Source organism: Pristis pectinata, chromosome 14 (assembly GCF_009764475.1).
Source record: "Pristis pectinata isolate sPriPec2 chromosome 14, sPriPec2.1.pri, whole genome shotgun sequence".
Taxonomy (NCBI): domain Eukaryota; kingdom Metazoa; phylum Chordata; class Chondrichthyes; order Rhinopristiformes; family Pristidae; genus Pristis; species Pristis pectinata.
The window spans coordinates 23,975,089-23,987,554 of record NC_067418.1 but is presented as its reverse complement, the minus strand read 5'-3'; the positions used below and the strand labels follow the sequence as shown (position 1 = coordinate 23,987,554).

Genomic DNA, 12,466 nt, shown 5'->3' with positions numbered 1-12,466 from the left:
AAAGTCTCTCTGGAATGACTGAAGGGTCAATGAATGAACAATGGAAAGTGAGGAGTGGAAAAGATAAATACTTGAAGTATGTGAGAAATAGATCATCTCAGTCAACTATCAACCTCGTGCTTCCTGCCATTCTGCAACATCCTCCTCTCTTTTTCTGCTCTTTTTCAACGACCATAGATTAAAATACTTGTTCATCTTACATGCTACTTTGTGAGGTAGGGCTGAAGTGTTAACTTATCTGCTCTTCCATATGCCACACAGTTTGGCCACACCTTCAGCAGCAGTGACCTTTGCAGAATGTTGGCATAGAAGGGTTGAACTGGAGAGACAACAGTGACAAAGATTTTTCTTCACGCAAGTAAACTTACTATTTGCTTTGAGTGATCTTGCTTCCTATTAAAAGTAACGTTTGCTGTGCAATGGACAAGTAGAAGTATTCTTTGGTCTATGACGAATTAGCCAGTTTATTTTTTCTGCCGAGCATTCTGTTCAAATAAACATCCCAGGAATAACTGGCGGGCTTTGGAGGAAGAGGGTTTACACAATCACTATGCAAGCACCAGGGGCCATTATTGACTTGCATACCACTTCATTTGTTAGCACAAAAGATGAAAATATCTGATTATTTAGTGAACAAGCTGGTAAAATAACAAAGTTTATGAAAATTGTGTTCTGATCTCATGGCACTAACTTTACTTCGGTCAGCAATGAGAGGTGATTAAACTTAATCAGTACCAAGGCCAAACATAACATAAAGCTTTTTGCTCTTGAGATGTACATTCAGGCTCATCATGGAAATGTTGTACTGCTGACATGTGGTAGCTCACGCTACTCTGTTCCTGTCACCTGCTGTGAAGCTGCAAAATAAACTTCAGCAGCTCCTGCAACATCAATTATCAAAAGATCATCACAAATTACAAAAATAAAATGGAGATTACAGACATACTATTAAAAAAAAGCATGAATGGATTGCAAGATACCTATAAGATCTTGGCAATAGCTAAAGAGTTCTTAAGAATCTCCCTCACAATGTCATCCATACAACTCCAATTTATAATCTATTACCCACGCCTGGCCACATGTTGTTTGCTCTATAATGCTTCTGCAAAACCTCACCTAACAGGTAGCATTAGATGCAACCATCCAATGCAATTACTCCAAACCAATAATAGATGTAGAAGGCAATTATGCTGGAGATGCAAGAAGGAATGGTTCACCTGGTGCTTTCTGCCACTTAAAATATTTTCTTGATCAAGCTGTGCAATGCTCTTAATGTACAGGTCACCTCAACAGCTAAAAGTCACGCTCAGCACCATACTTATGACCATACTTATTGGCTCCATAGATATCAACAACATATTTTGGCACCACAGTCAACTTCTGCCCAATCCCCATTAATCAGAGTTGCTCAATTTGTGTCATACTGTTTTTCTGTAACCTAATGATATTTGGAATTCCTGATGCTGCAAGACATTTTATTAGTGAAATATATTATTTTATATTTGAATGACAGATGTACAATAACAGTACATTTAATTTTAAAAAAAATTGGAAACCAGAAATAAAATTACAAAATCCTGGAAATGTACAATCCCATCATTATACGTAAGACAAGTATTCATCAGGATCAAACTCCAATAATCATTCTCCCCTCAAAACATTAGTGTCTTTCAAGATCATGATGATATTCAGTGCATTTCTAGAATTTTCAGATTTTATTTAATTCAAAGTACTTTTCTTCATGAATAAAGTTGTCAGCTAATTAATACCACCTGCTGCACTTCCACATCATCATTAATTTAGTCAAACCATTTTGTTTTCCAAATATTTAACAATATGTCTGTATCCCCAAAGGGGTTTCCAGCATGCTTCTGAATCCTATGGAGGTTTTTATTCATCAGTATCGGAAGTGGATAGCAATTCTATAAACAATATTACCAGGAAGCTGCAGCAGTCAAATGTCTCCCTTGGCTGTACTCACTGTTTGTGCTGCTTGGTTAAAAAGACAGACTGAATTGTTTTCTATATTTAGAATGGAATCCATTGTGAAACCTTTAAATGGGTTTCCCCATGGAGAAGGAGAAGTTTTGCAGCTGACAAGTACATTTCCATTCAATGAAGAGACAGAGGGGATATTAGCAAATTAATAATACAAAGACAGCATGTCCAAAAATATACCATTTATGATCGGAAACTGCCATACCATTCACTGCAACAAAAGGCTTGTGTTTCTTTTTGTTAGCAAGAATATACCTGCGAACGGAATCAACAGGAAAACTAGAAGTAAAAGACATGCAGTCTAGTGTGCTGTATCATTATGAGCTGAATATTTTTATTATTTGAGCAGACAAATATTCGATAGGTATAATATAAATGTAGAGGAGGTTTTAAAGACTGGAGCAGGCAGTTAGTAAATCTTGCATGTTATTTGAGGATGTAATTTGGATTTAGATAGGTACATGGAGCTGAGAAAAATAAAGGGCTATGGGTAAGCCTAGTAATTTCTAAGGTAGGGACATGTTCGGCACAGCTTTGTGGGCCAAAGGGCCTGAATTGTGCTGTAGGTTTTCTATGTTTCTATGTAAGTGCTGTATAACAGCAATTAATGTTTGAGAGCAAGTGCATGAAAATTCACTGTGCTTTGTTTATTACACAGAAGCAGTTCCTTCATCCCAACTGATCTGTGCTGGTGTTGAAATATCATAATGCATTCTCTCATTATACGTTCCATACAACCATCTATTCCTGTTTCTTTGTATATTTCCAGTAAATTGCATGAACATGTAGACTATCCTTAACATGCAGGAGCTGTCCCAATGTACATCTTTGCCTACGAGTGTTCTGTAGGCAAACATGTCAGCCAACTTGCACACAGCAACGTCCTACAAACAATAACTGGAAAGGATGGCCAGTTTCAGTCTACCTCTTAGCAGTTTTCCTTGAAATGATTAATGATGGTCAGGAAATTTGATACTTAAAAAAACAGGCTAATGTCTTGCTGAAATAGCTCAGTGACAATTGGAACACAAATATATGAAACCACTTGTTACAAGTGACATAGTAATATGTCAAAAAGAATAAATGATGGTTAATAACCTGTCACATACTTTGTTTGGATGGGTGTGGTGGTGTTGGGGGTGGGGGGGGGGTGCAGAATGATAGAGAGGGGGAAAATCACCTCATTCCCTGCTAGAGAATACATCAAAATACAGAAAATTCGAACCAAAAAATTCCTAGATTTTAAAAAAAACTGTTCACTTTTTTTTGTAATGTTTGAATACATTTCAAACTGAAGTTTTGCTGTGGGAAGTTGCAAGTTATTTCTAACTTTATCACCCATCATCACTAACTTCTTACCATAGCTGGCACATTTCTGAATATTATATTTGTGAATATCCAAGCAGAGACGCTACAAAGCATTTTGCACATCCCTAAAATCAATTCCTCTCAACGTTTGACATCCTGAAAAATCTCTCATTCCTTCCACACAGTTTTGCCTCCATTCTCCGTCTGGACAACCCATTCCACACTCCCAGTATTCAAACAAAGCAGCCTAGACTTTCTGTGTGCCTTCCTTTTCATAGCTTGAACTCCTGACTCCAGGGTTTATAGCAAATTTGAACATATCAAGGTTCACTCCTTCGTTTCCAGAGAAGTATTTGAATGCTTTCTTTCCAGAATCTTCTCCACAGTAAACAATCTCAAGTTCCACAATAATGCCTCACATCAAGGTCAACTAGATACATGGGTTCTTGACTGATTGTTTCATGATCGATTACGTCCTCAAGATGCTGCACATCATATACTTATCCCAGTCTCTTCCCAGTAAACTGAAGCTGAGCAGAACTTTTTAATTCAGCGTTTGGGAATGAGCATTGCTGGCAAGGCCAGCATTTAACACCTATCTTGTATTTGTACCTGGACCCCCCTCCTTTATTCATTATAGTTGCTGAGTATTTCCAAATGTATATTTGCCCTTTCATCAGACAGGATCAGCCAATCTGACCAAATGATGTTGATACCAGAAACTATCAAACCAACTCTTGAAGGAAATCTTGAAGGAAACTATCAAACCAACTCTACTTCCTCAGGAGGCTAAAGAAATTTGGTTTGTCCCCTTTGACTCACCAACTTTTACCGATGCACCATAGAAAGCATCCTATCTGGATGTATCACGGCTTGATACGGCAACTGCTCTGCCCAGGACTGCAAGAAGCTGCAGAGAGTTGTGGACACAGCCCGGCGCATCACGGATACCAGCCTCCCCTCCTTGGACTCTGTCTTTACCTCTCGTTGTCTTGGTGAAGCAGCCAGCATACTCAAAGACCCCACCCATCCGGGACATTCTCTCTTCTCTCCTCTTCCATCGGGTAGAAGATACAGGAGCCTGAGGGCACGTACCACCAGACTTAAGGACAGCGTCTACCCCACTGTGATAAGACAATTGAACGGTTCCCTTATACAAAGAGATGAACTATGACCTCACGACCTACCTTGTTGTGACCTTGCACGTTATTGCACTGCACTTTCTCGGTAGCTGTGACACTTTACTTTGTACTGTTACTGTTTTTACCTGTACTACATCAATGCACTCTGTACTAGCTCAATGTAACTGCACTGTGTAATGAATTGCCCTGTATGATTGGTTTGTAAGACAAGCTTTTTACTGTACCTCATTACAAGTGACAATAATAAACCAATACCAATAAATCACTGAATGGTACCGAGGTGGTGATCACTCCTCGATTCTCTACAGTGCTCTGGCGAGGCCTCTTCCAAACAAGTCTCAACCCTTCTCACTCCCATTGCAGTAAAGTTTGTGAGTTTCTGACTTTGAACGCATGACTTTACCAGTGATGCTGGTGGTCCACAATACTGGACAGAGGTGACAGTGCTCCACATTTTTACCCGTGTCCATTAGAAAACACCTGGGATCTACTCTGCTCATCTCAAATATAGAACTCAGAATGATAACTTGACACATGGATTATTTATGAACAACATGAACTATTTACTTTGTGATATGATTCAGTAAGGCACTAACAGCTGCCATCCTACATTAACATCAACAGGCATGAAAAAGCTAATCATTGCTGGGGGACAGTTTTACAAGAGCATTTAATAAGATGCACGAACAGGTGAAAGAGAAGCTTAACGTGGAAAGCGAGATTACCTTTCATTATTTAAGGAAACTCTAGGTGGGTCCAGGTTGGGATTCTCCATCGATTCCATCTGTGGACACCGCAGGAAATAGTAAAGTGTGTGCAGGGCGTCAGGAGACCAGGTGACAGGCTGCTGTCTGCCATGGCGGCAGGGACTCATTCCTGGAGACAAGGTGTTCGAGCACTGCAGGTGGTGCATGGCTCGAGACACAAGATCACCTGGATAGGAAGTACAGCCAGAACAAGAAGGTCAGATGCCAATACGTGAGACCACAATCAGAAGGGTTTACATCAGAAGCATAAATGGTACTTTTTATCTGTATCTGCTTATTCTTCACTGTGTACTTACTCCATTTATTTTCATCTTTTTAAATGTAAGCAACAGTTTTTCTTCTTTGTTCAGCTGAAATGGTTCGGCCCTTGCCTGGTTCCACTCTTCCCCTGCTGGTCATAACCAGAGAACCTCTCACCCTGCCCTGGAATAGCACTGCTCGACTCCCCCAGGATTAATCCTTGGTGTGAAGATACAATGTCAGGCTGCTCCATCTCACAACCACCACTTTTCTCCATCCCTGCACCACTTCCAATCTGCATGATTACTTGGCTGACATCCAGTAGGGATTTTTCCCAATTAAACACTGGAAGGACCCAAGCCATTGGCTTTGTTCATTGGTTTGTATTTTCTTCTTTAGTCCCTTTCCCTTCCAGGTCAGCTGAAGCTGACTGTTGCTATCTTGGTATCCTAATTGTCCCTGAGTGTCCTCGTACCCTCTACATAACAAAAACTGCCTACATCACCTTTGTAATATTATCCTATCTGCATTGCCTCCACCCATCTGCTCCTCACACTTTAGTTGGCTTCCAATGCTTTCCTGGATGGCCTTCCATCTTCTGCACTTCATAAACTTCAGCTCATCCAAAACACTGCTGCCTCGATCCTAACCTGCGCAGCCACACTCACCCATCACTCCTGTGCTCACTGGCCTACAATAGCCACAATTTTGCATGATTTGAAATTCAAAACTTTCATTCACACTTTCAGATTCCTCCACTGCTCTTTACCTGTGTGATCTCCCTCATTGCTACAATCCCCTGGGGACTCTGCATGCCTTTGGGTATCTCCCACTTTCTGTGCTCACTGTTGGAGGTTAAGCCTCCAGCCTCAGGAATTCCTCCACAACAGGGCGCAGTGGTGTAGTAGTTAAATTACTGGACTGGCATCCAGATATCTAGACCATCTATTTACAGACTTGTGTGTACATCCAACCAAGGCAGCTGGGTAATTTAAATTAAAAAAAACAATTTTAAGAAGAAACTGATCTCAGTAGTGGTGTGCACAAAACAAATAGTTTGTCATAACACCCTTTAGTTCAGTAATGTCCTTCAGTCGAAGAAATTTGCTCTCCTACCCTATATGACTGATATACAACTCCAGAGGCACCAATTCAGTTGACTCTTAATGGTGTCCTCAGTTCCATGGCTATTAGGGACATTGCAGTGAGATTCCCATCCCATGACTGAGTAAATAAATAAACATGTAGCATGGTTAGGACAGAATAGCTCATCACGTCAGGGGTAAGTTTTTTTACTCAGAGAGTGGTGAGTGTGTGGAATGGGCTGCCGGAAACGGCGGTGGAGGCGGATACGATAGGGTCTTTTAAGATACTGTTGGGTAGGTACATGGAGCTGAGAAAAATAGAGGGCTATGGGTAAGCCTAGTAATTTCTAGGGTAGGGACATGTTCGCCACAGCTTTGTGGGCTGAAGGGCCTGAATTGTGCTGTAGTTTTTCTACGTTTCTATGCTTGGAAATGCAGCTCTAAATCCATGTCCTCCTTGATGGTTCTCCAGTGATGACATTACTACACCACCCTACACTACCACCTGAAACAATTCCTGTGTCAACACAGCTCAGGAATTTGCTTCTTTAAAAGAATCGTTCAAACCACAGTAACACACAGGGATTCCATTCAGACAGCTGGGTGAGCTTTGGAAAACCCTTGTCAAGGCAGTTCTGTTCAAAATACACAAAAAAAGGATTTTTTATAAAGCAAGGTCTCCTGAATTTTAAATGTTCAAACACTTGTGTTTTTGGCCAAGAATCACTATAGGCAACACTTTTTCCAGTCTCACTGATTCTGAAACTCAGAGTCATAAAGATCTGGCTAGAATCTAAACACACAGCAGACATTTGGAAGTCATAGATTCTTCACTGTTTTTGTGTGGGGCGGTGAAGTATGGTGATGACATTTTAGTAAATAGCTTAGTGAATAAAAGTAGACAAATCAAACAAAATAAGTTGTTTTGCTACAGTGAAATGTTACAGACACTCACTTGTGTTAGAGGAGAAAGAGGGAGTGTTAACCAGCACTGGAAAAGTCTTTTGCTAATGCAAGTCGAAAGTAAATGAGGTGGCCTCAAGATCCACAGCCAAGTTGGTGGTTTTCCTGATATTTCAAGAAATGGATTGAATGGTGAGAATGCACAGCAGTCAGTCATAACTTTGTCTGTCAACTGTCAATACAGTGATTTAACTGATATCCTTTGTGTGTGTTATTACTTCATTTAAAATGCAGTTCTCTCCTATGTTAACAATGCTGTAACATTTCTCTGTAACGACTGTACACACATTGTCTAGAGGAGAACCATCCGAAAACTGCAGCCATTTGAATGTTTCTCCCATTTAGCTCACACAGTTCAGTGCTTGTAATGACCGCTCTGTCTGCCGCTTGGCTGAAGGGTTGCCAATAATCATGCTCCTTGTAGGAAGAAATTAGAAACTTTCCCTTCTGGTTTGGAGCTCTGCATTTGAACAAACAGCCTGGACATGAGCTGTCCTTGTGAAAGCTCTGAAGGATGTAATTAGATTCCAAGCAACAGCAATCAAAGGTTCCATTTCTCTGGAAAGGTTAGGTTATCAAAACTCTGAAGGGAACATTTTTTCTGGTTATTAGTAGGTCTAGGTCAAGATTGTAGCCACATAACAAGGGACATCAAAAATATTGAAAACAGCAGGAGGGAAAACAACAGGAGGAAAAGTAAAGGTAAAGGAAGCAAAATAGCCATCGGGCTATTTATCCCTGTAATTGCATCCTTTGAAACTAGCATCCAAAGAGATCTTCAATTCACCTGATATCCTATTTTCCCATCTTATCAATTCTTCCAAGTATTTGAATATAGTTATTTCCCCCCCCCCACCCCAAGTTCCTTTTTATATTAATCACTAACCTATTCTTCTGCCCTAAATCACTCTGTGATTTAAGTGATCTGTAGTATTTAATACCATATACAGTATATCGCAAAACACACCATATTTTCAACTGTAAGTCTCAAGCCTCTCTCAAATTCCAGTTTATTTATCTCCTTTATGTCTGGTTCATCTTTTCTGCTATTCTCTGTGTACGAAACTGGCATATTTCAAGTGAGGTAATGTCAGTGTAGTTTAAAACTTCATTGCTGTAGACACAGGCTGTATTCCCAAAGTAGATTTGAGCTGGAGCAGACCACAAATTGGTTTTAAGAATATGACCGTAGAACACTGGGTCCACTCTGGAAACGCAGTCTTGTTGAATTTACCCTCTGGGCTATTTATCTCAGCGTTCGACCTGTCTTTTTCATTGTCTTTGAACCTAAGAAGTGATGCAGCTACTGAAGGTGCGCTGCTCCTTTTTGTTGTGTCTCCTTCATCGTAACAATTGCCCTTACAAATATGGAATGTCTTATGTCAGAAGGTTGAGCAGAGGGATGGTGATGAAGCTGGCAGGAGGAAAGAAATCAAAAGCATGACTGAAGAAATGGCTTGAAGGCAGAAAGAAACATAGTGAGATAAATGTGTTTATCAGAGGGCCATTGTCGTCATGTAGAATAGTCTGGCAGTCAGTTTGTACGCAAAGTCTCAGAAACAGCAATGAGATGAAGGAGCAGTTAATCTGTTTTTGTGGTGACAGGTTGGGGATGCATTCTGACAATGGGAGAATTTGCTGCTCATCTTTTAAGAAGAATCATGGAATTTTTTATGTCCACATGAACCACCAGATGGGGCCTTGCTTTACTGCCTCACACGAAAGATGGAGCTTCTAAATGTCCGGCAATAACTCAGCACTTAATGAAGTGTGAGAAGATTGGAAATTCTTAGATGAGATAATAAATCAAAAAAAGAATGGCCTTATGATACAAGAAGGGAGAGTTTAATGACTGATCCCTCACTAACCAACCCCTCACTCAATGGTGTTTGTGATGTGGGATTAAGAGGGAGAGGGGTTGTTGCTCTGTGTTCCCATTCTCCTTAATCTTAACCTACTTCATTCTGACACAGGAAGAGTGCTCTTACACCTAAAGCGGCAGCATAGTGTCAGTAGTGGTACTGTGGTGACATTTTTCTTAAACTTCATTTTAGAGGACAATAGAGTCATTTGTGGTGTGGCTGGAAAGATCAGGCTAAGTGTTATGGAATCATTTCTCTGTGGGAAAACTCATGGTCAGGAAGAGTAGAGGTACTTCCTTCAAACCAGTGAAGAATCCTGGGGTCTCCCAAGCCTTGGCCTCAACTCTTTGCTCAGTTTTAGAATCTGTTTCTACTCTCAAGTTAAAATATAACACGTTTGAATTGTGATGGCACGGTGATGTATGGTGCTTTAGAGCATTGACACGTTCTCAAAGTACACTAGAGCATCTAGTAATGCTTGTAATTTACTACACTTCTGAGTTACCAGTGTTAGATAAACCAGGACTCATCTTAAACACTTCTGCACAGCTGGGACAGAACATCATTGACAGAGGCCTGGAAGGAATCAGTGGCACACAGCCTTGGGAGTAAGTAATAGGACAACAAAACTAAGAGATTTACAGCAAATCAGTATTTGGACAATGGATACCTTAGTCACCTGTCTCCTTTCAACCAATGACACATGTCAATCTTATTGGCTCAAATATCAAATCACCAAATAGCAATTTGTAATCAAATGGGCAATGAACACTGAACAAGGAACTTCAAAAGGATAAAATGAAAATTTATTTCTGGCCATTTTTCTTCAAATATCCTCCTCTGTCCATGTACTTGAGCCAGGGAATTATAGAAGCAACTAGACTCAAATTGATTCTGGAATATATTGGAAATACTCAACAGGTCAGGTGGTACCTGTGGAGAGAGAACCAGGATTAACGTCTTAGTTTGATGATCTTACATCAGAACTAGGAGATCCTTTTGAAAGAAAATTTCTAACTTTCCTCGTTCTGGTGAAGGATCATTGCCCTGAAACGATAACTCCGTTTCCCTCCCCACAAATACTGCATGGCACACTGCAAATTCCCAGCATATTCGTTTTTGATTTCAGATTTTCAGCATCAACAGTATTTTGGTCTTTGGTTCTGAGCCATGACTATTTGCAGTAGTTGGATTTTGTAGCTCTTCTTGATAGCATGAGTTTGGCCTTACTTTACCTTAGAGGCAGAACCTCCGATGTGCCCATTAGGAAAGGGTTTTCAATACTGGTACAAACACCTTGTTATTGTGCAATAAATCATGCTTTGTGTTGTGTAATATGACAAACTCAACACTGAGACTTAAAAGGTACAAGGATTAATCAAATAAAAAGAGCAGACAGACAGTATAGGAGACCCTTGAGGGAGTCTTGCTCTCTAACCGGTTTGGAATAGTGGTGAGGAAGAGGGTTCCCGTGAAGAGTGCAACTAGAACTGGGACCATTGCACAATGGGTGGTTCATGTGGAGAAGGAGGACATAAATGGGTGGTTCATGTGGAGAAGGAGGACATAAATGTCACGTGAACTATAGTTCTGGGGGATTGTCACAGGAGCCGACAGATGTTTCTGCAGTTGTAGATGCGATCCAGGATGGTACGTTGCTTTGCAGGTGCCAGCGTCAAGGAGATTACAGAGCAGCTACACAACGTTCTGGAGTGGGAGAGTGATCTCTTTCAGCACCAACTATCAGAAAAAGCATCAACATCCTGCAGGCAGATTTTAAGCAGCTGGGTAAGAAATTAAAAACAGGACTTCAAAAGTAATAGTTTCAGACCTGTCCTGATACCAGTGCCAGTGATTACAAAGCAGGAGAGTAATGCAATTGAATGTGTGGTGGGAGAGGTGATGCAGGAGGGAGGACGTTAAATTCCTGGTGCTTTGGGACCAATCTAGGGAGGGTAGGACCTCTGCAGGGCCAGCACTAACATCCTTGCAGGCAGCTTTACAGGGAGCTGTTGGATAGGGTTTAAATCGGCATGGTAGAGGGGGGAGCTGAGCACAGATTGAGAAAGGTGGTAGAAAACTAGAGCAAACAAAGGTTAGAAAATAGACAAAAAAGAATCTGGCTGTGCTCAGTCGTATGTGCCTAAATGCAAGGAATTCAGTGAACAGGATAGAGAGGAAGGCGGCACTGACAGATGCATGGAAATGTAATATTTTAGCTATTACTGAAACATAGCTTAAAGGCAGGCAGGAGTGGCAGCTTCACGTTCCTGGTTCCAAGGTTTGCAGATGAGTTGGAGAGGGTGATTAAAAAAAAACAGGGGGGATGGTGGGTGTTGGCAGTACTGGTTTGAGAAACAGCTGTGAGAAGGCAGCATATGTTAGAGAAATCTCAACATGATTTACCATTGTCAAAGAAAAGGGCAAAGATAAAATGGGACTGCAGGTTTTGAATTAGGGGAAAGATAATTTTACTAGCTGAGAAGTGATTTTGCAAAAGCAGATTGGGAACAGCTAGCTGGAGGTACACCAGTGTCAGAGCAACAGGACACGCTCAAGAACGAGATTCCAGAGGGCCAGGGTGAACATGTCCCCACAAAGAAAAAAGGGCAGGGCTGTCAGATCCAACATCCCCTGGTGAAAAGGTGCATAGTGGGTAAGGCAGGCATAAAAATATATGATTATAACAAGACACCAAGAGCTACATATTGCAGAAAGCCCACTAGAATACAGAAAGTGTAGGTGTGAAATTAAAATAGGAATTAGAAAAGCAATGAGAGGGTATTTAAAAACGCTGGCAAGTAAAGTCAAAGAAAATCCAACAATGTTTTAAGTATATATAGAGTAAGAGGAAAAGCTAGGAGAGAGTAGGATCTCTGAGGGACCAAAGAGGTACACTACTTATGAAATGGAGGATTACAGATGTAGGGGTGTGTGTTTGTGTGTGTGTGTGTGTGTGTGTGTGTGTGTGTGTGTGTGTGTGTGTGTGTGTGTGTGTGTGTGTGTGTGTGTGTGTGTGTGTGTGTGTGTGTGTGTGTGTTCACAAAAGGAGGAGATATATGTCAATGTGAAATATTGGATTGGATAATCATAGTAAAAGA

General features: G+C 40.8%; 1 protein-coding gene across 1 annotated transcript in view; it reads right to left on the bottom strand.

Moving 5' to 3' along the window:
* LOC127577808 (ankyrin repeat and BTB/POZ domain-containing protein 2-like) overlaps positions 1–12,466 on the bottom strand; it is a 157,547-nt gene that overhangs the window by 30,660 nt on the left and 114,421 nt on the right. Inside the window, exon 4 of the mRNA XM_052029386.1 lies at positions 5,174–5,381. Within this exon, the coding sequence (XP_051885346.1) occupies positions 5,174–5,381 (208 nt within the window). The remainder of the gene's footprint in view (positions 1–5,173; positions 5,382–12,466) is intronic.